This window comes from Lontra canadensis, unplaced genomic scaffold, assembly GCF_010015895.1.
Source record: "Lontra canadensis isolate GAN:19392208 unplaced genomic scaffold, GSC_riverotter_1.0 scaffold239, whole genome shotgun sequence".
Lineage (NCBI taxonomy): Eukaryota > Metazoa > Chordata > Mammalia > Carnivora > Mustelidae > Lontra > Lontra canadensis.
In genome coordinates this window covers 368968-392416 of record NW_022631233.1, presented here as the reverse complement: position 1 = coordinate 392416, position 23449 = coordinate 368968, and the positions used below count along the sequence as shown (strand labels likewise).

Sequence of the window (23449 nt, the reverse complement as noted above, 5' to 3'; positions counted from 1 at the left end):
ATGGGAAGACTGGAAAATGGGTATTTCTACATGCTCCCTCTGCAGTGAGCTCTGGGGTGTTAGCCAGTGAAGAACAGTTTCTTCGTTGCTAATGTCCCATTGAACCTACGAACACCAGCCCCACTGGCACCCAGGGCCCACCTGTTAAAGGCATCCCACAAAAACAGGGATGCCAGCTATGTACATAATTCTCCTTTCTTGGAGACACTGGCACCCTGGGGCAGGGCAGAGGGAGAACATGAAGATGGTGCCTACTGCTCTCCCTGATCTCTGGAGAGGACTGCAGATGTGTTTAATTAGAAGCCTCCACACCCTAACACCGCTTGCCACAGCTATGAAGATAAGCTAGTAGACTCTTTATTGTTTATTAATAATAACCCCCCAGGGAAAGACTGGGGTTTACGCCTGCTGTCTCAGTGCTGTGCCTTGAGTGGGTCGCTGGGTAGGGACTATTTCTCCATTTGTTACAGTCCTGTGAGAGCACTGAACAGAAGCCCCGCTGGCCACCAGAGCCCGTGATCAGGGGTGTTCCCTAGGGGGCAGCTGCAAAAACTGGGGACACAGACATATGCACAAGCTCCTGAGAGACAGCTGGAGCAAGGCAGAGGGACAGTACAAAGGTGGTACTTACCAGACTCCACAGGCTTTGAGAAGTATTCCAGTGGCCTCTAGATGTGTGTTATATTAAATGCCTGACACTCTGATGGAATCTTTTAAGATAAACAACAGAAAGTCTTTCTTTCACAGAAAGATGTGTTGCGTTTCAGTCAGCTGCCTCTACACTGTGCCCCTGGGGTTTAGCCATGGCGAGTCCACAAGACCCCTTTAAGATCGGTTTCTCAGTTTGCTGTAAGCTTGTGGTCTTGCGGATGCAAGCCCCATTGTCTTTCAAAGCTAGATGTTTTGGGGTCTCTTCGCTCAGCAGCAGGTCTTAAAATTTAGGTGTCAGGTGTAGGGTTCAAACCTTTGCTTCTCCAGGAGAAGCTCAAGGTTTGGAGTTCTCTGCTATTTGTGGGTTGCCATACTGAGTGTGGTTTATGGTGACATTGTGTCTCAGCCTCTCCTAACCATTTTGGTGGTGGTTGTTCCCACCCCCCACCCCCCAATAAGATATAAGAGCTGCTCAGCTAGTTTTGGGATTGCTTTCACAGGGAAATTTCCTATATGCATGTAGCTGTATATTCACTATAACTGTGGGAGGAGGTGGGTTCAGGATCCTCCTATTTCACCACCTGAACAGGAACACCCTGTAGTTCTTTCTTTGGTTGAAAATACTAACAAGTCATCCAAAATAATGAGAAGCAGATCACCAGGTATGAGCTCTGAAGGGCTAGGATTTCCTTACTCTTCTCTTACCCGGCCCCATCACCGAGCCTGGTACTTGCGCGTAACTGGCATTCGGTGAATGTAGTTGAAGGAAGAGGTGAGCTGAGATTTGCAAGTAAGGGGGGGATATTTGGGTTGGAGGCTTACACTGCTAGATGCTACTCCTGAGTTCTTTTGGGGACAGACACCTAGAAACAGGTGCTCTACTCTTGAAGACCCTTAAAACCTCTCGGATGCAAGGCAGAGTAAAAGAATAATTCTGGGGGTGTTGGGCTAGTGTTTGTTGAGTTCACACACCCCTTTGCAGTGCCCGCCAGAGCAGCTGAGGAGTGTAGCCGAGGCTCCCTCCTTCACTGGGCCTGGTTCACTGATGGTCCTGCCTCAGGCATTCGTAAATGCGTTGTCTGGAACACATCTCCCATCCTCACCTGTCAGATTTCTATTCGTCCATTTGAACAAAAATTTCACTTTCTCTAGAGGCTCTCCCAGATCCTTTTGATCTGAGCTCGAATCTTCCGGTTATATTCGCTCAGAGGACCCCACACTCCTCCTTAACGGCACTTACTGTATTGTGTAGCCATGCACAGCGCGGGTTCCTGACAGCACACTTCTCTCTCCAGCCAGTAACCTCTGGGAGTGCAGGAAATGACTGTGTGCCCAGCACCCAGGGCAGTGCCTATACCTGGTGTGTTATATATCTGCTCTCGGGGGTGGGAGGGGCACATATTTTTTTCTTTAAAATGTGTGGTTTGACCTGGACACTTCTGTCTGAACTCTATGTAAGGGTATTAAATGAAGCATTGATATAAAGGGTATTAAAATAAAGGGCTGAAATAAAATTTCTCATAAAAATACAATTAAGGGCACCTGGCTGGCTCAGTCAGTTAAGTGTCTGCCTTCGGCTCAGGTCATGACCCCAGGGTCCTGGAATAGAGGCCTGTGCCGGGCTGTGCGCTCAGTGGGGAGGGCCTCTGCTCCCTCTCCCAGCTCCTGCTCTCTCTCTCTCTCAAATAAATAAATAAATAAAATCTTTTAAAAATATAATTAAGAAATGAAACTTATCTTTTCTTTGTGACATCAATGTATAGGGGAGCTAAAGAGAGAACCTATCTGGGTTACAAAGCAATAAAGTCACCAATTTGAGCTCTGGTCATAAATATTTATATTATGTAAAGAATAGGTCTTTAAATCTATTTTTATGAAATTTATTCCCAATTTGAAGTGGCAGTGTATACAAAGATAACAGAGCTTGTGATATATTACAGAAATGTTTACAGCAACATGCACATTATGAAGTGTTTCAAACATATACATATTAAGTTTCATGCTGAATAAATAATCCCCCCAAATTAATTTTTATTTTTACATAAAAATATAATATTGCACTCTTAACAAGACCAGTTATTTTGCATATTTTCTCTTTAAATAAATGATGGAATTCGGCCTTAAAAAAACAAAGAAGACTGAGTAGCAACCCTATTCTAATAGGGTACTAGTTCCAAGTTCTTGGTAGAAAAAAATGAAAGCCAGACAGTAGCTGCAATTTTTTTTTTCCTTTTAACAAAGCAAATCACTTCAACGTGAATAGGAATAATGTCATCTCTGCACCCAGCTGGACCTCAGAGCTCCGAGCTGGCCTGGGCAAACCACGGTGTCAATGTGGCCCGTGAGCCGTTCTGAGGGATGTATGCTGTTCCAGTGACAAGCACACGTGGCCACTCGCTTCCTCTTGCCCACATCTCAGTGGCAGAGATGTTGGAATTGTGTTTTATACAGTTTTTAAGCAGAATGTTTTAGAAAGTCTGGAAGTTACAAAAGTAGTTCTGTAAACACCATATGAAGTGAATTTCCATAACAAACACGCAAGTTATTCTTAGGCAGGAATACATATTTTTACCCCATGGTAACATCTTACTGAGCTTATTTTACAGTGTTCTCAAAGCCAATAAGCAGCACCCCAAAATAGAGCCGTAATGGTAGAGACAGACTATAGTAGAGATTTTTAGGAATTCTGTCTTCATGGTATGCAAGTTCTCTGTGGCATATACTTAGACCTTTCTGTTGTTCCCAGAATTCTCAGGTCGTATAGATTAGTAGAAACAGAACAGACAGTTTCCTACAAGAATTATTCAGCATCCTGTGGCAAACAGAGTAGGCTGTCTCCTTTCTTTTGTAATTCTGTTTTATGGAAGAAAACATACCCTGCCCATTAGATTTAATGTCTTATCTAGAATGGACTCTTAGTATCCGTGCCATCTTTCTCCATAGTGGAGGCTTTCTATTGCAAACTGTTAAGTGTCCAGTGCTCTGTAGATGGCAGATATTAAAATAATTATCATTGTGTTTAAATCTTAGTGACTCAACTAAGGGTATTCAGTATCTAGTGTTATGAATTTTAAGCAGAATTTTTTATGAAAAAACAGATGTATCTGAAATCAGATGTGTGTTGTGGCGGTCAAAAAGTTCTGGTTCCTCTTTGAGCTAAGCAGGCAACTAGAAAAAAACCTGCCAACACTAAGATTCATGAGTAGTTTGTTTTTAGTATTCAGATCTTCCATAAAACGTTTGGTGCAGAGGCACCTACTGAACAATTTACTTCTCAAAGAAAGCACTTCGCAAGTTCTAACTTCTTATCCTCTTCTTCAATTTCGTGTGTGTGTGTCGGGGGTGGGGGAAGGTGGATTATCTCGGCATAAAATTTTTAAAATATAATTTTTAGAGTACTTTATATAAACAACTAGCTAACCAATTTAAATTCTCCTGGTCTTTTTGGAATAATAGAATAAAGGAGAGACCCCAATTCTTTCTTTAGAATAACCTTGCGGGCAAACACTTTAAAAATACAATTTTAATTTATCGCGTACAACTTACACCTTGTTGGTTAGAACATACTCACACAACCCTCTAGATGATCACAAAATTAGAACAAAACTGTTCTCTCCGGATCTTGGGAGGCCGCAGAATGTCCTGCAGATGATCATTATTTGGATGATGTGTTTGGTCATCCATTTCTTTCTTTAGTTCAACCTCCTAAAACTGGTGAGGTCCACACATCTAGTTTGGAGCTAAAGTGCTTTGGAGAAGTGAAGTTCTCTCTCATTCATCCAGCTGCATAGCTGCTAAGGAAGGAATAGAACATTGGCTGTTTCAGACGCTGCTGGTCCTTCCGACACCAGGCGATCACAGTCCCGTCACTATTTGCTGTGTACAGATGGTGGCCGTCACAGGAAAACGTAAGGCTGTCAAAAGAAATCCCACATGTACATCATCTCTTAAAACTGCATTAGCATATTGGTGATCATATAGAAATCGGTGTAAAGAAGCGAAGATATCTTCACCGGAGCAGAGAGACCAGCGAAATGACTGCTTACGACTCATTGGTTTCCGGTGTAATTCTAATATAGTCTAATTACTCTGCTGATGACTTTGTGAAGGTCATTCTAACTAGGGGACACAGAACAAAACCAGAGCAAAGAGGTCAGTGTATTCTGTTCCTTCTTTGTACATTTTCTTTTACCACCTTCTTTGTACATTTTCTTTTACCACCTTCTTTATGCTCTTATTACTTAACAAATACTTGAGTTTAGGAAAGTTTAGATCATATAATGGGGCTACAATTTCTCTTTATAGAAATAAATGATGATTATAGGGAGATATTTTATTTCCCAGAAAAAGAAAAAGGCAAACCTGTTAACATTAATAAATAATTCATTGGAGTTCATTAATATTTAAATTTAGTGCACTGAAAATAAATTTAATAAAGTATAATTTAAATCCCTTACTTCCGATTGATTTTTAAAGTCAAATTTGTTGGTGGAACAAAGGGTAACTGATTGTTTATCAGTCTTATCAAGCGCATTCATGCAGCTGTCAATCACCATTATAGTATTTTTAGTAAGGAAAGAAAAAAATATAGTTTCTATAATTCAAAAGCTCCCCTGGACACCCTCCCAGGATGCCTTCTATCCAACTAGGAGCTCCTGACTCAGATATTAAGCTCCACAAAGACATGGACTGTGTCTCCTTGTAAAAGGTCCAGGTCAACCTAGTGTTTGATAAGTGGTCAGCTGTTTAGTAGACTCTCATCACACAGTTCAGTCTGTGTGCTTTCATCTCTAACAAAAGTAGAGTCACAAAATATATGATGAAGAATCTGGGGGTGGTTTACCTTACAATAGGCTTATTTGATTTAGGAAATGTGATTTCCCGCACCGGCTTTAGGTCCCATGTACTCCATAACCTAGAGAGGGAAAAAGTCATCATCTAATTATGCAAACTACAACTGTCTTCGCAAAAAACACCTATATATTTGTTTGTTAAAAATCATCTGGAAGGAAACACAATAAGCCATTAACAGTAGCTACTTGTGGGAGGTTTGTAAGGGGTAGATGTGGGAGTAAGAAAACTTGGTAAAATTTCATATTAATCTTTTATACAATTAATAGACAATATACAATTTCAAAACCACATGCAAGCTAAGTTTATTACTTAAAAATAAAATAGGGATTAGTGAAGAACCTATATCTGAAGGTGATTTTAAATCTCTAAATATTAAATATGAACACGCCTAGATATTTAAGGCTAGTTTTTGCGACTGCTGCGTCCTTATGAACAAGAGTGAACAAAGAGAATCAGAACTCCTCTTACCTTACGATTCCATTTTCTAATCCCCCGGCAATCACATTGATAGACACCCCCTCGGGCTGGTTAGAGAAGGCAACAGAACAGATGATCTCCCTGCAGTGCACATGTCCAACGAGGTCCCCGTTCACTGTCCAGAGTCTGAGATCGCTGCCTCCACCAGCTAAAACACCGGGATCATCCACAGGTCACCAGAGTGTGGGTATGTCAGAGCCCACCACCCTGAGTCCCAGAGGGGCATCCCTGTGCATCCAGCTTGATTGTTTCAGTGATAAAAAATTTATAGGCAGCTCAGGACTGACGCTGTGTAAATAAAATTACTATGTAATAAGTCAAAAGGCTCTGCAGATTTATCTAGAGACAATGACCAGTGGAAAAATAAAAATAAAAAGATTAATTTCGAAATCTAGAGCAACAAGGTAAATTAATCATATATCTTTGTGTAATCATATTTTAGCAAAGGAGCTGCCAAGGCTGAATTTGACAGTACCCAGAAAGTTAAACAATCTCCTAAACCAGACGAAAATATTCTGTGAAACCACCTGTAAGAAGTGACTTAGGTAACTTTTGAAGAAAAAAAAAGTTATAATAAAACTTAGTGGAGTTAAAAGTTACTTCTTAAAAAGAAAAGATATCTAATTCCTCAGCATGTCTAAGATTGAATCTTGTAGGTCAATGACTTATTAGACTAGTTTTTCCTTTTCAAAGACCACGAGTAACTAAACTTTCTGGAGTTTTCCAGGGGGTGGGAGAGGCAGTACTTTCTTGCCATCTTCTATATTGGGGCCCCATGATGATGTGCCTAGCCTTCTTCAGAGAAACATGCTCAAGCTGATAAGACAGGTTAAGAGGCGCAGTAAAGTCTGGGGGCCATGTTACTCCACTTAAATTTATCTCTCCACTAGAACTAACAAAAAAAGTGCAGACTTTAACTCATTCCTTTATTAAGGCAATGAAAAGATTGCATAGATTTCCTACTTATAGCAAAGAAACAAATTGTGAAAATACTCCTTTATGTCAAGATATGCTGAAGAGGGTGCCTGGATGGCTCAGTGGGTTAAGCCTCTGCCTTTGGCTCAGGTCATGGTCTCAGGGTCCTGGGATCGAGCCCCGCTTCGGGCTCTCTGCTCAGTGGGGAGCCTGCTTTTCCCTCTCTCTGCCTGCCTCTCTGCCTCCTCGTGATCTCTGTCTGCCAAATAAATAAATAAAATCTTAAAAAAAGATTAAAAAAAAAAAGATATGCTGAAGACCTTCAAATATTCCAAACCCAAATGCCTTCTGTGTTGCAGCATTATTCACAATAGCCAAGAAGTGGAAACAACCAAATGTCTGTCCGCAGACGGAAGGTAGAGATTTACAAGGGGCTACTACTCAGTCACGGAAAGTAATGAAGTTCTGCTCTGTGCTGCAACACGGATGAGCCTTAACATGAGGCTGAGTGAAATAAACAGAAGTAAAAAAGACATAAAAGGACGTGGAGTGTATGATTTCACTTAGATAAAATATCTAGAATAGGCAAATTCATAGAGATCGGAAGTAGAACAGTGGTTACTTGAAGCTTTGCGGCAAGGAGGAATAAGTTATGGTTACAGAGTTTCTGCTTGGGGTGATGAAGAAGTTTTTGAGATCGTGGTTGTACCACGTTGTGGGTGTGGTGATGCCACTGGATCACATGCTGTAGAATGGTTCGGACCGCGACTGTAACGGTAAACGTATTTCCCACACACGCAGAGAAGAGAAGGTTAACGGATGCCCAGTGTTTTACTTAAGACTTCTCACCAATTCGGAGAGATTACCTAAACGAAACATCAGATGTAGGAGTTCAATATATTAACGAGATGCAGCTGTAGGCGATAACCTCTTTTCCGTGAGTAGACATTTCACTCTTGCTTTTGAATTTAATACTTGATAAAAAATTTGTAAAATTTATAAAGCAACCAGATGTGTGCTAGTAAGGTTAGAAGGCTTCCCAAAGATACCGATGCAGGGGTTGATCACTGCCTGGAACTGACAGCTACTGCGGGCTCAGTCCTTCAAAACCAAAAATCAAAATGTGGGTCTTGACTCTCTGCAATGGGGTACAGAACTCAACAGGCAAAAAATCACCCTAGCAGATTACCCAGGACCTTGGGCCACCTCAATACCAAGTAACAACTCATCTGCCTAAGGTTGTAAATGTCAAACTGAGGCCTTCACTCAAGACCAGATAGCTTTCATATGTAATTTAGCATGTCAACTAAAAGAAAGCTGGACATTCCTGAAAAAAAATTTATTCTTCCTATACATGGCCACTGAAATTAAAATAAATTGGAGAGTCACTGCCCATCCCGAATTTCATATTATATTAACTTTATAATGCCATTGGCAACACACAACAGGCTATGAACCCTAGTTAAAAGGCATATATTTTGATCCAGTGGCAGAATGATTTTTAAAAAGACAAAAACCGTCTATTATAATATTCACATAGTTTAATAAATTTCACATCTTATCATTATAAAAATCACACCTTATATGGCTGGCGAATTACGAGCAAGAGGAAAGAGCTCGCTAGTGTAACTTCAGCCCCGACACAGATATTTTATATCTGTGTGTATAATATGTATATACGTGCACACACAAATATATAACATATATACATACACATACACATGTTTTATTTAAATTTTGATTTTAAAGTTACCTGGCTGGTACTCACTAAATGGGTCAAGATGTTTGGCAGGCTAAATCTGTTAACTTTCTTTCCTTTTTGGACTATAAGACTAGGAGGATGAACTCTAGTTTGGGTCACTAAACATAAATCTAGCCTCTCTTTAGAAAAATCATTATATTTATTATATTTTCTATATACCCAATTCTTGTTATGACTTCTCTTATATATGCACCAAGAGGCCTTAAGAAAGTGGAGGAGGCCTTTTTGTTCATATTGAAAAAGAAAGTTCCAGCCATTACTCTATTATACTGTGTTCTCCCCAGGGACACCTGAATACCCTACTAGCGGGTTAGTAATTGCAGCAAAAGTAATTTTGTTTTTTGTTCCCATAAGACTGGCTGATAAAACATCACAGATATAAATCACTACTGGCAGCAGGAAAGTAATTAACTTTACAAAATTCAGCTCCCTAAGGATCAGTCCTAACTTCCAAATGTTGCCAAAACAAGAAAGTAGAGAACACTATATAAATAATCATTATATTATTCCCCCAGATTCCCCCTTGGTATGACAATACTAAAAGATGCTAATGTACAAATCATGGGAGAACAATTAGCATTAGTCATCAATCATCGGCCTACACTTGTATTATCAAAGTTAACGGTTCAAAATCGTTCCTTTACTTACGACAATTAGGAAATAAAAATGTTTCTAAGGCACTATTCAATAACTGGATGGTAAGATTGGCAAATGTTTCACATTTGATACCTTTAAAGGATGACTGAAGACATTAGTTTTCCAGAATACAAGAATGAATGAATTTTTATAAAATCAACAACAAAACTCCAAGAGACAGCTGTAGTGTAATAAAAAATATACATTTGGTCTTTGTCCCAGGTCCCTGGCATACAGCTCCTGGGACCCTTGTAATTTACCACCTTCTGTAGGCTAACAAGCTGGCTCCAGGGGGTAGGCCCTAGATAGCTTCAGGTTGGAGGCCTGTCACTAGACAAACCAAGCCATGTGGTTAGGAGGTTAGAATTTACAGTACCTCCCCACCTCTGGGGACGGAGAGAGGCTGGAGATTGAGCTCAGGTCCACAGCCACTGATTCCATCAACTGTGCCTACAGAAAGGAACCTCAGAAAAACCCCTAAGAACAGGGTTAGGAGGGCTTGAGCTCGTGAGCACATTCATGTGTCAGGAGGGAGGCGCACTCCAACTCCACTCAGACTGGCCCTCTGGATCTCCCCCGTGTACCTCTGCAGCTTGCTGCTTACGCCTTTTTTTGAGAGAGAGAGCAAGAGTGAGGTAGGGGGAGGGCTCAAGGGAGAAGGCGAGAAAGAATCTCAAGTAGGTAACCTGAGCCCAAAGTGGGCTCAATCTCACAACCCTGAGATTGTGACCGAGAAGAAGTCAGGAGTCAACACTCAGTTGAGCCACCGAGGTACCTCTGGCTGTTCATTTCTACACTTTGTAGTAAACGACTGTAGTTAAGTAGAGTGTTTTCCTAAGCTCTGTGAGTGTGGTGGGGGGTTGGGCACTCCCAAATTTGCTAGCTTCAAGTAGTTAGTGTCAGGATCAAATGGCACTGTTGAGCACCCAGGTGGTGTCGCGGGATTGGAAAACTATTGGGCGTCAGAAAACACCCAACAATATAAAACACACAAGCAAAGGATAGAGGGCCGCCCCCTACAGATAAGTCAAAGATAATCTATACTGAGTGGGCAGAAAGAGACAATTTTTCAAAGGATTCTTTCGATGCTATTAGGATCCTTAAGAATAGAAATGCAACAGAAAATTTATGTATTTTCCAACTGTTCTTTCCTGCTGGATGTGTGTGTGTGTGTGTGTGTGTGTGTTTGAAAACACAAGTTTTTAAATATGTACTACTTGAAAAAACAAAAACTAAAAGCAAAACCTCTGATGAGGAGATATAACTCTATCATGTAAATTTCAAGGCAAATTATACCTCTTTGTATTATAATGCAGTATGGTTCTCACTTAGGAACTGGAAGATACATATAGTCAAAGCTGATCATTGGTTTTGCTTTGAACTTATGTCATGGGGAGGTAGTAAAGTTAGTAGTTAAAAAGCAGAAGCCAAAAGAAAAAAAAAAAGAGAGAGAAACAAAAGCCAAGAAATTCAGATAATTATGTAACAATAATTTGCTTAACTTAGATGTGCCCAAATGCACTCTTTCATCTATCAGAAAAGGAGTTAAATGATGACAATATTAACTTTTGCATAAGTTGGCCCCTAAATTGATGACCTTGCTCTTGGACCGTAATGTATTTTAACACACAAATACGCTACTGCCATAGTATTTTAGATGTGATTAGGGACCTGAGATGGAATCCAATAGTTTAAACTACGCAGGCACCAGCTAATGACTCTGTGCTTTAGTTCTGGGCTTGCTCACCTGAATCACACACAGTGGCGATGTCCCCAGTAGTTTCACTGGCAGAGACGGCCGTGACGGGGCTTTTGTGTCCCGCCAGGCTTTGTACATAGCATAACCTGAAAGATCAAAGACAAATTTGCATCTGATCATTAAATATCATTAGATTCTCTTGTATAATTCCTTCCCTTAGTGTATGGACCTATCATTCATAAGGCATTCCCCACTATATTCCTAACTGATCTTTTGATTTCAATAGGATTACAAACTAAAGTTTGTATTTCATGCTTAAAATGATCATAAGGTAAAGATCTTATTTCAGTGCACCTGTTTCACACAGGAAGAACAGAAACATAGAGGCGGTTGTGTCTCAGTTGGAAACCTTCTTCTGTACCTGTTTAAATCCCATATGATGCAGGTTCCATCTCTGCTCACACTTATCATTATACTGTAGGGTTTGCAAACAAATAAGCTGGTTATCTCTTCTGTGTGCCCATACAGATGTATCTGAGACTCCATTTCTATCTCTGAGGGCTGAAATTGAAAAAAGTCGGTGAAATACAAGATAAAAAGCATGACAAAAGTTTTCCTAGTACTCTGTTTCAAAAATAAGAACAACTCAAGGGACTCAAACATTTTTCTCAAGCACATCATGTTTCAATCCATTGCAGTTCAAATCTTTCCTAAAGGGTAAAACTAATTAAACTTTAAAACATTTTTAATTGTCCATAATTTCAAGAATTAAAATGCCTTTTCATTTTTTGTCTTCCTGTCCAATCTTTGTCCAAATACATACACAAGTATTTTTATAGTTATGATTACTGCCACCCAAATAATTTTATATCTTATATTTAAACATTCTCCCATAAGTATTTTCTATTTTTGACATTGTCTTCAAAATGAATTTAATGGTGTTACAATATTCTGTGCAGTTGGTATGCCATAATTTACTTGAGCATTTTTACTGATAGACATTTAAAATTGTTTCTAATATTTTCAAAATTATAGATACCATAACTAAATCCTTCATGTGTGAAAGTTTAGTTCTTGTGAATGGTTTCTTCAGAATAAACTTCCAGAACCCTACTAGTAGGTCAGTGAGTACTAACAATTTTATAGCTCTTGACAAGGGACTTTCCAAAGACATTGTACCAATTCATGATGCCACCAACAGTGACGTCCTCTCAAACCACCATTACCTGTCCATAGTTACAGACTGGTTTTCTAAATGAAAGGCTGCAAACCGATGTTCCAAGGGCCACGTTGGCTCACAGATGCCAGATGTTTATACTGGATTTGATTCGTGATTTCATTAAACTAAGCTGTTTATTGTCTTAAAGTATTTCAATATTTCCACCTCAAAGGATACAGCAAAGTAGAAAGAGTAAGTATAATAAAAAGCTGTATATTGACCACTCGGTTAAACTAATCCTCACATTTTCTAAGATCGATTTATTTTTTTAAACAGAGAAGAAATTAAACATTACCCAGTTTGTGTACTGTTCTATTTCCTCTCACACCAGAAGTTACTACCATCCTGAATTTTGCATTTGTTTCCCACATGTATAGAACATGTGTTCTACTGTACGTTGCCATAAACATGAACAAGACACTGTATGGTTTCTCATGTTGACGAATCACATTCTGTAAGTGCTACTACTCTTTAAGTGTCTTTCGCATCTTGCCTTTTTGTTCACCACTGCTTTGGAAACATATCTGTGTTGATACAGTAGCTGCTGCTCACCTACTTTAAGTGTTACATAGTCCAGAGTTTTACTCACAGAAAAATACGTATTTTACACTAAAAGAATCAAATAAACGGGCAATACCAGGCTCACAGTCTTTCTTGGAATGACTGGCTGCAGCGGCGTGGCGGGTGCTTCTGTTTAGCAAGGACAAGTGACACTCAACCACACACAGTCACAGGCAGGAGACGTGCTTTTACAAGGCCCAGAGTCCTGGGTCTGAGCCCCTGCTGTCTCTCTTCGGACTGTGACCCCCTCAACAAGGGGAGGTGTCTGCAGGGCCAAAGGCATGTGCCCAAAACCCTTTCAGACCGTGCTTCCGGGGACCTGGGACCAAGGAATGCCCTGATGGCAAAGGCCCGATCCCCTTCTTTTCCTGCCTGAACTCTTGAGCACCGGAGTCCGTGACCCACTTCACACTGTAAGTCTCTGAAAATTGCCCAAACTTCTAAATGTCAGCGAAGTTTGCTCTAAATCGCATTTCTCTTATTATAACCAAGTTTCACTTTTCCACATACTCATTTTCTTGCATGTAAATTGGTGTGCCTGGTTTTGTGCATTTGTTACTACATGTAAAAAAATTATTTGGGGGCGCCCTGGGGGGATATGTTGGTTAAGCCTCTGATTACCCACTCAGGGGGAGTCTGCTTCTCTGCCCACCCCCCTCTCTGCCCCTCTCCCTGCTTGCAAGCTCTCGCTCACTAAAATAGTCTTTTTAAAAAATAAGAAAAAACTGGAAAACCCAAAAGACTCCACTCCAAATCTGCTAGAACTTGTACAGGAATTCAGTAAAGTGTCAGGATATAAAATCAATGCACAGAAATCAGTTGCATTTCTATACACCAACAGCAAGACAGAAGAAAGAGAAATTAAGGAGTCAATTCCATTTATAATTGCAACCAAAACCGTAAGATACCTAGGAATAAACCTAACCAAAGAGGCAAAGATCTGTACTCAGAAAACTATAAAGTACTCATGAAAGAAATTGAGGAAGACACAAAGAAATGGAAAAACGTTCCATGCTCATGGATTGGAAGAACAAATATTGTGAAAATGTCTATGCTACCTAAAGCAATCTACACATTTAATGCAATCCCTATCAAAATACCATCAGTTTTTTTTTTCAAAGAAATGGAACAAATAATCCTAAAATTTGTATGGAAACAGAAAAGACCTCGAATAGCCAGAGGAATATTGAAAAAGAAAGACAAAGTTGGGGGCATCACAATTCCGGACTTCAAGCTCTATTACAAAGCTGTCATCATCAAGACAGTACGGTACTGGCACAAAAACAGGCACATAGATCAATGGAACAGAAGAGAGAGCCCAGAAATGGACCCTCAACTCTATGGTCAACTAATCTTTGACGAAGCAGGAAAGAATGTCCAATGGAATAAAGACAGACTCTTCAACAAATGGTATTGGGAAAATTGGACAGCCACATGCAGAAAAATGAAACTGGACCATTTCCTTACAGCACACATGAAAATAGACTCAAAATGGATGAAGGACCTCAATGGGAGAAAGGAATCCATCAAAATCCTTGAGGAGAACACAGGCAGCAACCTCTTTGACCTCAGCCGCAGCCACTTCTTAGGAACATCGCCAAAGGCAAGGGAAGCAAGGGCAAAAATGAACTATTGGGGCTTCATCAAGATCAAAAGCTTTTGCACAGCAAAGGAAACAGTCAACAAAACCAAAAGACAACCGACAGAATGGGAGAAGATATCTGCAAATAACATATCAGATAAAGGGCTAGTATCCAAAATCTATAAAGAACTTACCAAACTCAATACCCAAAGAACAAATAATCCAATCAAGAAATGGGCAGAGGACATGAACAGATATTTCTGCAAAGAAGACATCCAGATGGCCAACAGACACATGAAAAAGTGCTCCACATCACTCGGCATCAGGGAAATACAAATCAAAACCACAATGAGAATCCACCTCACACCAGTCAGAATGGCTAAAATTAACAAGTCAGGAAATGACAGATGCTGGTGAGGATGTGGAGAAAGGGGAACCCTCTTACACTGTTGGTGGGAATGCAAGTTGGTGCAGCCACTCTGGAAAACAGCATGGAGGTTCCTCAAAAAGTTGAAAATAGAGCTACCCTATGACCCAGCAATTGCACTATAGGGTATTTACCCTAAAGATACAAATATAGTGATCTGAAGGGGCATATGCACCCAGATGTTTATAGCAACAATGTCCACAATAGCCAAACTATGGAAAGAACCTAGATGTCCATCAACAGATGAATGGATAAAGAAGATATGGTATATATACACAATGGAATACTATGCAGCCATCAAAAGAAATGAAATCTTGCCATTTGCGACGACGGGGATGGAACTAGAGGGTATTATGCTTAGTGAAATAAGTCAATCAGAGAAAGACAACTATCATATGATCTCCCTGATATGAGGAAGTTGAGAAGCAATGTGGGGGGTTTGGGGAGTAGGAAAAGAATAAATAAAACAAGATGGGTTCGGGAGGAAGACAAACCGTAAGAGACTCTTAATCTCACAAAACAAACTGAGGGTGGCCGGGGGGAGGGTGGTAGGGAGAGGGTGGTTGGGTTATGGACATTGGGGAGGGTACGTGCTATGGTGAGTACTGTGAACTGGCGATTCATAGACCTGTACTCCTGGGGCTAATAATACATTATATGTTTATTAAAATAAAATAAAATAAAAGAAGTAAAAACACATAAAAAAAAAAGAAAAAATTATTTGGAGGGATTCGTCTTTGTTTCTGCCGGATAACCTGAACCACCATATGGGTCTATGCGTACCTTAGCTGAAGTCAAGTCTGGAGATCTGGACCACCCAGGGAACTGTAACCCAGGCTGCAATTCCATACAAGAGGAGCCCCCAGAATGCACCCTCACTCTTCCGGTGTAGTCCTTCTGCAGCCATGCGTGAGGACGAGGTGGCCATGCTACTTAATTAGTGAAAAAAATGACTCAAGAGCAGCTATTTTAAAATCATTTATCACTTTTGGAAGACATTCTTCTCTAATATGTAAATGGCTTATAGATAATTCCTTATAACGAATCAACTTATTCATCCTTACCTAGAATATGTTTTAGAAGACAATCTTGGGAGATTGAACAGAACTTACGATGTTCAGAGTTAAATATGCTTCACTAGGTAAGGAATGTATTTCCTAAGATCCCCTTGAAAAGATTTTCTGACAGTAATTATTTTGGTCACATCCTACACAGCACTTGGGGAGCCCGTCTTTTGTCTGTGTTAAAGCTACCACAAATAAGAACATGAATACTTCCAGAACACCGCTGCTCCGTGGGTTGGGAGAACAGCAAGCAGAATATGAGTTTTCTCCGGCTAGCCTCACAGGGACGGGGTCACAACGCAGCTTGTGGGATGCTGAGGTGGTGAGAAAAAGTCGCAAGAACATCCACGAAAACCCACAGCTCCTCCCCTCAGAGCAAACACTGGTAAAAGCGTGCAGCTAAGATGCACCGTGGGATGTGGTTTAACTAGTAACTTAATCTCATGACTTGATTACCTAATACTATTACACTTAGGAGAAAGAGAAAACCCTCAAAAATAAAGCTGAAAAACCTACTTTCAGGCAAATGTATAGCTGTGGGAAGGTAAGCAACACGAGCTTCGCAGATTTACAACGGCTTCACCCGTCAAGGAGGCACACGTCTTGCTGCGCTCGCACTATGACAGCCCCATCCGGTGCGTCTGGAGCTCTGCAGGGCCTGGTGACTCCTACGCCGACAACCTCATCTTCTCTCTAGCTCTACTACACACCATGTCAGTGTACACTGAGAATTCTGACGGGAAGAACGGCGGTAAGGAAAACTGGGAACAAGGCTATGCAAAGTGCTGGGAAAAGCGAAAGAAAACAAAAGCAAAAGCAGCAGCTCCTGTTTGCAGAGCAGTCGGACGGCACAGTGCGCAACCAGGAGTGTTTGCAGAGCAGTCTGATGGCACGGTGCACAACCAGGAGCGCCCACGCGGACGGCTGCTCTCACAGCGGGGATGAGAACGTATTTGGAGAACACAAGAAACAGAGGATGTGTTTAGCAGATAAATGTGATGTCTGGAGTCAATATTGGAGGTGTTCTAAGAGTCCAAAGAAGACATTCCAACGGTTAAGACACTTCCCTGTGGAGACCTTGGCATTCTTTTCATGCTGGAATATGAGAACTTGCCTCAGTCTCCCTCTCCTGCCTTGCTTTGACCCTGGCTCCCAGCATCTAATACTCTAAACTACACATAAAAGTATTTGCTAGCCCCCAAGTTACCATGTCTTTGTTTCCGGGTTGTGGGTTTCTTGTGCTGAAATACTCTGTCCTCTTTCCTCCACTTCGTAAAATGATCCTTTAAGATCCAGCTCAGGTGGAACTTTCCAGGCTTTCTGACAACCGGCCCCAGCTCTGTGCTCTCTGTTCTCAGAGCACACACATTAGTGTCCTGTAATAACTGGTACGTGCCTTCCTTCTGCAAAGAGCCCCACACCAAAGCCCACCTGGGCCACTATGGTGGGCACCCTTGCCTCCAGTGTCATACCCCCAAGTGCTGTTTCTGGCAGGCACTACAGTGGGCTTCCTAAAATGCTTGCTAGGTCATATTACAACTGCTTAAGACAGTTTGATGGCTCCTTAGGCTAAGAGATGGAAACAATATTATGGTCACATTTATACCCCAAGGATCATGGGAAAGAATCTTAATAAGAGTTTAAAAGGGAACAAACTTGGACAGAAAAGTAAGAGGAACCCAGCATCACCCCATGCTAGGAAGACTGGTTCTACCCAGTAGAACACATTTAATAATTTAATGGAGAAAACTGTAATGGAGGGAAGCAAAAGAAAGTTCTAGACTAAAATAATTATCCCAGTTCTAGAAGGAAAAGATAATTATCACCCTAAATTTGCCACTTATCCTCAGCAGCACCATCAAGAGTTGATTCAAGAAAGGAACAACAGTAAATTAAAAGAAGTATTGCATAATATGTCTTTTCTTCACTAGACTGTTTTATAATTTAATTTTCAAATCCTGAAAATTCAGCAAATGGCTAAAATAAATTTATTTCAGTAAGTGGCAGAAATCAAGATGGGCTCCTTGGATTTTGCTATAGTCCAGAGACTATAGGAAGGTTAAATATTAGGTGTTCTAAGCTTCCAAATTTTACAGAATCTTGTAGTGTACTCCTAAGCTTGCAGGCTGACACTGAGAATACAGGAAGCATCACAGTGTCATGAAAAAGTCTAAATACAAAACAGATCATGATGCAAAATACTATGTCTTTGACACCAAAAGATAGGATTGCTATAATTATTTTCAGAAATTTTCATGATCCTAATAAACCTACAACTAAAGAGTCAGATATGTGACCTTTCACATTTTAAGAGCTTATAGGAAGAAAAGATTAAAGAACAAAAGATTGAAGTACAAACATTTTCAGTTAATCTTCTACCAATGAATTACACTTCCGAAGCCTTTTCTTCTTCTCATGAGCATGAAAATCCCAAACTACTGACAAAATGAGGCCCGGACCTACCGTGCTGCTGGTAAACCTGTTAGCATAAGCCGTGATGACCCCGCATTTGCTTCCGGTGAACAGCTGGCAGCTGTCAGGCACCCAGGCACAACTTGTCACCTGTGGGTGAGGACGAACCAAAGATCATGGTGTTGAAAAGCATGAGAAATGTTTCTACTTCCCTAATGGTTATTTAAAAAATATATAACCACAAAATTTAATAAACATTTTACTTGGACTGATTAAAAATGTGCAAGATATGATAATATTCTATAATGTTAAGCCAGATGCTAAAGGCTAGTTAAAATGTGTTACATCATTGTCTGTGATTTTACACTTTACACACACACATACACAGAGCCACTTGTTCCTCAGAAATTTAATGATCCAGGATTGATGAGGTCCAAAGTTGAGTGTGTGTGTTGTGTGTGTGTGTGTGTGTGTGTGTGTGATGCACATATATGCATGGTTTCACATCTATATGATATTTACTTTTTTTTTCTTTTTTCTCCTTTTGGTGGGGAATTGGGGTACATACAAAGAAAGAGGTATTGCTTCTAAAGTTCTAAAGATTGTTAAGTAGGAGACAAAGGAAAGATAAACATGGAGAAAAAAATCTCAGATTATTCCTTTGGGACTATAAACCCTTCAGTCCTAACCATGGAGGTGCTATTCAGGACCACTCAACTCTCTGGCCCAATAAGTCTTCCTCTGGCTCTGGGAGCCCGCTGACGCCCGGCACCGGTCCCCAGCACCTCTGCTCCCATGGGTCACTTCTCCACTCCCACCTGTCCCATAGCCTGCGCTCACACTGCACTGCACTAAGGGGACAGAGGCCATCAGCCACAGATCTCATCCCCTTCCTTCCTTTGTGCCTCAAGTGTCTTGGTGCTTCTCCTGATTTAAAGTAGGAAGCTCCTCTGCTTTTAAGGGCGAACCCACCCCATACCAGAGTTCCTCCAAACCCTTGTCCTCACTCTCAGACTTTCAAGCTGTCTCTTGCTGGCTTCTTCCCCCGGACCTGCAAACGTGCTCGAGTGTCTGCTACATTAACAATGACCTTCTTTCATCCTGGCTCTTCTTAACTCTTGAAACATGACCAGAGTCCACTGGACACAATTTCACTGTTTGAATTTCTTTCTTGAATAGTTCTAACTATTGGTAAGGATTAATATTTCATGACTTACATTCTTTTTTAGAGGCCTTCCAAAGAACAAAGAGAAAGTTTTTTTTTTTTTTAATATTAGAATAAAACTCAGTGTCTTAGCATTACCATATGGGTCTACTGAACCCTTTCATAAACCTAAGTTACATTACAGGGTTTTTTTTGTTTTTGTTTTTTTTAAAGATTTTATTTTTTTGACAGATAGAGATCAAAAGTAGGCAGAGAGGCAGGCAGAGAGAGAGGAGGAAGCAGGCTCCCTGTTGAGCAGAGAGCCCGATGCGGGGCTTGATCCCAGGACCTGGGATCATGACCTGAGCCGAAGGCAGAGGCTTTAACCCACTGAGCCACCCAGGCGCCCCCATTACAGGGTTTTAATAATTTCATCTTCCCTCTGTCTTGAAACATTATGCTGTTTCATCACTGTAGGAATTATGTCATGACTATTCAACAATTATTCCCAACTCTGCTAGAGCAAAACAAACCGGGAAATGCAGAACAATGGATCTCCAGGAAGGATAATGTAATCTGTGAAATAAACCATCATCTTTTGGTTTTCTGATTGTACTGTCCAAAGAGTGGTGTCATCTTTCAAGAAAATATAAAGGAAGACTGGAGACACTGCTTCGTACTCTGCTTTTAGCTTTCACTGAACACAGCCGGGAATTCAGAATTTCTCATGTTCTACTGATAATAGAAAAGAGAATGAAACTGACAGAGGACTAGGTTTCACAATTATGAGATGAGTCAGAAGGCAAAGAGATGGCAGAACTCTAATCTCTAACCCTGAGACTATGATTGTAGAAGTGAGAGTTGAGTGTGGGTCCTCATATGATAATAACATCCTGGATGAATTTTCTCAAACCAGAGAACCATGTAGAGGACAATATATTTCTAAGGAAATATATTGCCGTTTGGCGCAAGTTCTTTACCACAGAGTATTTTGCTAGAAGAATCTGGACAATGCTGTTTTGCTAAAGGGACTTATGGCAGTTTTCTTTCATCTTTAATGATGCTGATGTGTCAAACTTTACATAATAGAAGTAATTTTGCAATGCTCAAATTCTTACTAAAATTTCTAATAAGGTTGTTTTCCACTGTCCTTATGTTTAGTTTTGTTAGTTTACTGATAATCAGATAACAAAAGGTGATGACCATTTTTTTAGGTATATTGAGGGTTAAGGGAGTAAGTCATTGCCTTCCTTTCCTTTCACTGCTAAAACTCCCCACAACTGGCAGCTTACTCCATTCCTAACATGCTCAGGGAATGGGGAAATGTTAGGACACATGAATAGGCAGGAGATGTTATGAAGGTAATGGGAATCAGGAAATGGCAAAAGAATTTCCCATTGTTTAACATACAATTTAGTATGGGAAAAAGTTGTGGCAGTATTGTGTGTGTGTGTCCATACATGCACACATATATATGTATACGTACACACACACAGTATATATACAGTATATATACAATTGGAAATATTTTTATAACAGCTTTAGGAGAGAGTAGTGGGGGGTACTATTACCCCAGTTTCAAAGAGGAAAGAACCTCAAGTTTGGAAAGGTTAAGGCACTTGCCAAAGGCTACAGAGTAAATAATAAAGGCAGGACACTAACACAGATCAGACGGCTTTAATGGGGCCCCATGCTCTTTCTACCCATTGTGATGCCTGAACACCTAGTCTAATAGCCAAAATCAGGTACAGAGGACTGCACTCTGGTTACAGAAAATGACACAGTGACAAAAGGCGAGTGAACCCTGAGAAGAAAGTGGTGCTGATTTTGTTCCAACACTGCCAGTCGCTGATGCTAAGTGCTTATAATACCATCTCAGTGAGATACTGGGGAGAAGACAAATTTTGGGGACACAGAATAGCAACAGTCAGGAAGGTCCGCGCACTGTAAACAAGGCCTAAGTCCAGCGTCACCAGCTTCCAGACTGGATTAACGGCAGAATATTAAAGACGAGCTGCTTGCAGTCTGACCCCTTTCCAGAACATTACACTTCATTATGACGATAAAGGACTCGTAACGAAGTTTACCTGATACTGTTGTGAACTTTGGATAAAGTTTATTGGAGGCTCGCTTTGTTTACTCTTCAGCCTTAAAATGTTGTCAGCGTATCCCCAGCTCAGGATGGCTGACCACTGAATGTCAGTACTGTTCATGCTTCTCACACCTCAGAAAGGAAAAAGAAAAGCGTCAGACTGCTGCCGCTCAACCGGGATTTGATAGCCCCCAAGACGGCGGGTTAAGAGCTGAAGTTTGCACAGCAGAACACAGTATCTTTCCAGAGCAAATCATCTTTGTATTCATAAGATGGATGGACTTAAGTTGCTTTTATTCCTTTAATGCTAATGGGAGTTTAAGAGTGGAAACTGAATTCTTTTTCACTCGTGGTGTTTGGTTAGGGCTTATCTGATTTAGCACCAAAATGTTCAGAAATTTTTATGGAAGACAATGATAGTCAAGCTTATTCTGTTCATGTTCTATCACACTTCTATGTTTAAAGAGAAATATAAACTAGACACCGTTTAAATAACTTTGTAGCTACCACCTGCTGATAAATCAGTATGGACAACTGTCGATACTATAAAGAACACTGCCACCCTAGAAGCAACACCTGTCCTGGGAAGGGACCATTTAATCCTGTCAACTGCCAGGGCTTTGCAGAGCAGACAGACCTGACGAGCTTCTGCTCTTTTCCTCTTCCTCTTTTTTCCAACATAGTTTTATGTCTTTTGGGATAAAGATTTGGAGATTTTGACATCCCTTTTCAGTACTATTCATAATCTATGCCTTGTTGGTATGCTGGATATAGCTAATGCAACAGAAATGCTATAACTGGGGCTGCCCTGGAAATCTGCACTGCTTAAGTCCCTTAAGGAGAGAGAATGGGCTTTATTTATTCTAGCACCTAGCAAAATAAGCCCACATATAAAGGAATGAAACAAATACATATTTGTTGAAAGAATCAATAACACAGTGAAAATGTAATTCATAGATTTTTGTCTTCTTTTGTTGAGTATAATACCAAATGCTGACATCAGTTTTGCAATAAAGGAACTGGAACATACCCACTTAATAAAATCCCCTCTAAATCTAAGCTGCTAGGGAAAGGAACCACATTTCATGTGGTTCAAATTCTCAAATTCAACCATAACGCCTGGCATGTAGCGGGCACTTCAATAGCCCGTGTGCTCAATGAATTAAGTACATCTAGTAACTGCCCCCAGTTTCTCATTCTAGCACTTACAAGATGCACCACCTCTTTTTCTTTCTTTTTTTTTTTTTTTTAAGAAAAATAAACTTCTCCTTTACCTACTAGGACAGTGAATCTTAAACAGGAGTTTGCAAGAAAATGGCATTTCTCACACGCCTGGGCTTGGACTTGAGCCCCAGAGGTTCTGACACTGTGTGGCTCAAATGAGACCCAGGCAAGTATATTTTGGAAAAAAGGGATCTCAGGCAATTTGGAGGCACAATTTTCGAGAAAGGCTTTAAGGTCATCAAAACCGTCACAGTTACATTGTTCTATGCACGTATACTCAGCAAAACCATACGGTTACTTGATAAAGCAGTGCTTAGTACCTTGCAGCTGTAGCACGTGACCTGACCCACATCTGTAAGCAGCCCTAAGGCTGCTATGGGGTGGGTGAGCATTCCTCTCGCTCCTCTGTAATGTGCTGGGTGCAGCAGTGAGAGCTCACACAGTCCCCAGGGAGCCCCAGGGTGCTTATGGCCTGATGGACCTTTACTGAGCACTTAGGAGGAGTCAGGCACTGTGCTAATCATTCCCTACATTATTTCATTAAATCTTTTTTTTTTTTTAAGATTTTATTTATTTATTTGACAGGCAGAGATCACAAGTAAGCAGAGAGGCAGGCAGAGAGAGAGGAAGAAGCAGGCTCCCCGCTGGGCAGAGAGCCCGATGCGGGGCTCAATCCCAGGACCCTGGGATCATGACCTGAGCCGAAGGCAGAGGCTTTAACCCACTGAGC

The 23449-nt window shown here is 40.7% G+C and overlaps 1 protein-coding gene across 7 annotated transcripts in view; it reads right to left on the bottom strand.

Moving 5' to 3' along the window:
• Nucleotides 1-2515: 2515 nt before the first annotated feature.
• The window catches only part of LYST (lysosomal trafficking regulator), a 184830-nt gene continuing 163896 nt past the window's right edge, over nt 2516-23449 (bottom strand). For 5 of the 7 annotated variants that reach the window (XM_032849679.1, XM_032849678.1, XM_032849677.1 and 2 more), the window contains 7 exons: nt 21491-21627; nt 18311-18409; nt 11416-11555; nt 11043-11140; nt 5974-6130; nt 5495-5566; nt 2516-4565 (listed from right to left, as the gene is read on the bottom strand). In XM_032849679.1, coding sequence (XP_032705570.1) covers nt 4427-4565; nt 5495-5566; nt 5974-6130; nt 11043-11140; nt 11416-11555; nt 18311-18409; nt 21491-21627 — 842 coding nt within the window. In that variant the 3' untranslated portion in view covers nt 2516-4426. The remainder of the gene's footprint in view (nt 4566-5494; nt 5567-5973; nt 6131-11042; nt 11141-11415; nt 11556-18310; nt 18410-21490; nt 21628-23449) is intronic. The other 2 variants (XM_032849681.1, XM_032849683.1) reach the window with 2 other exon arrangements.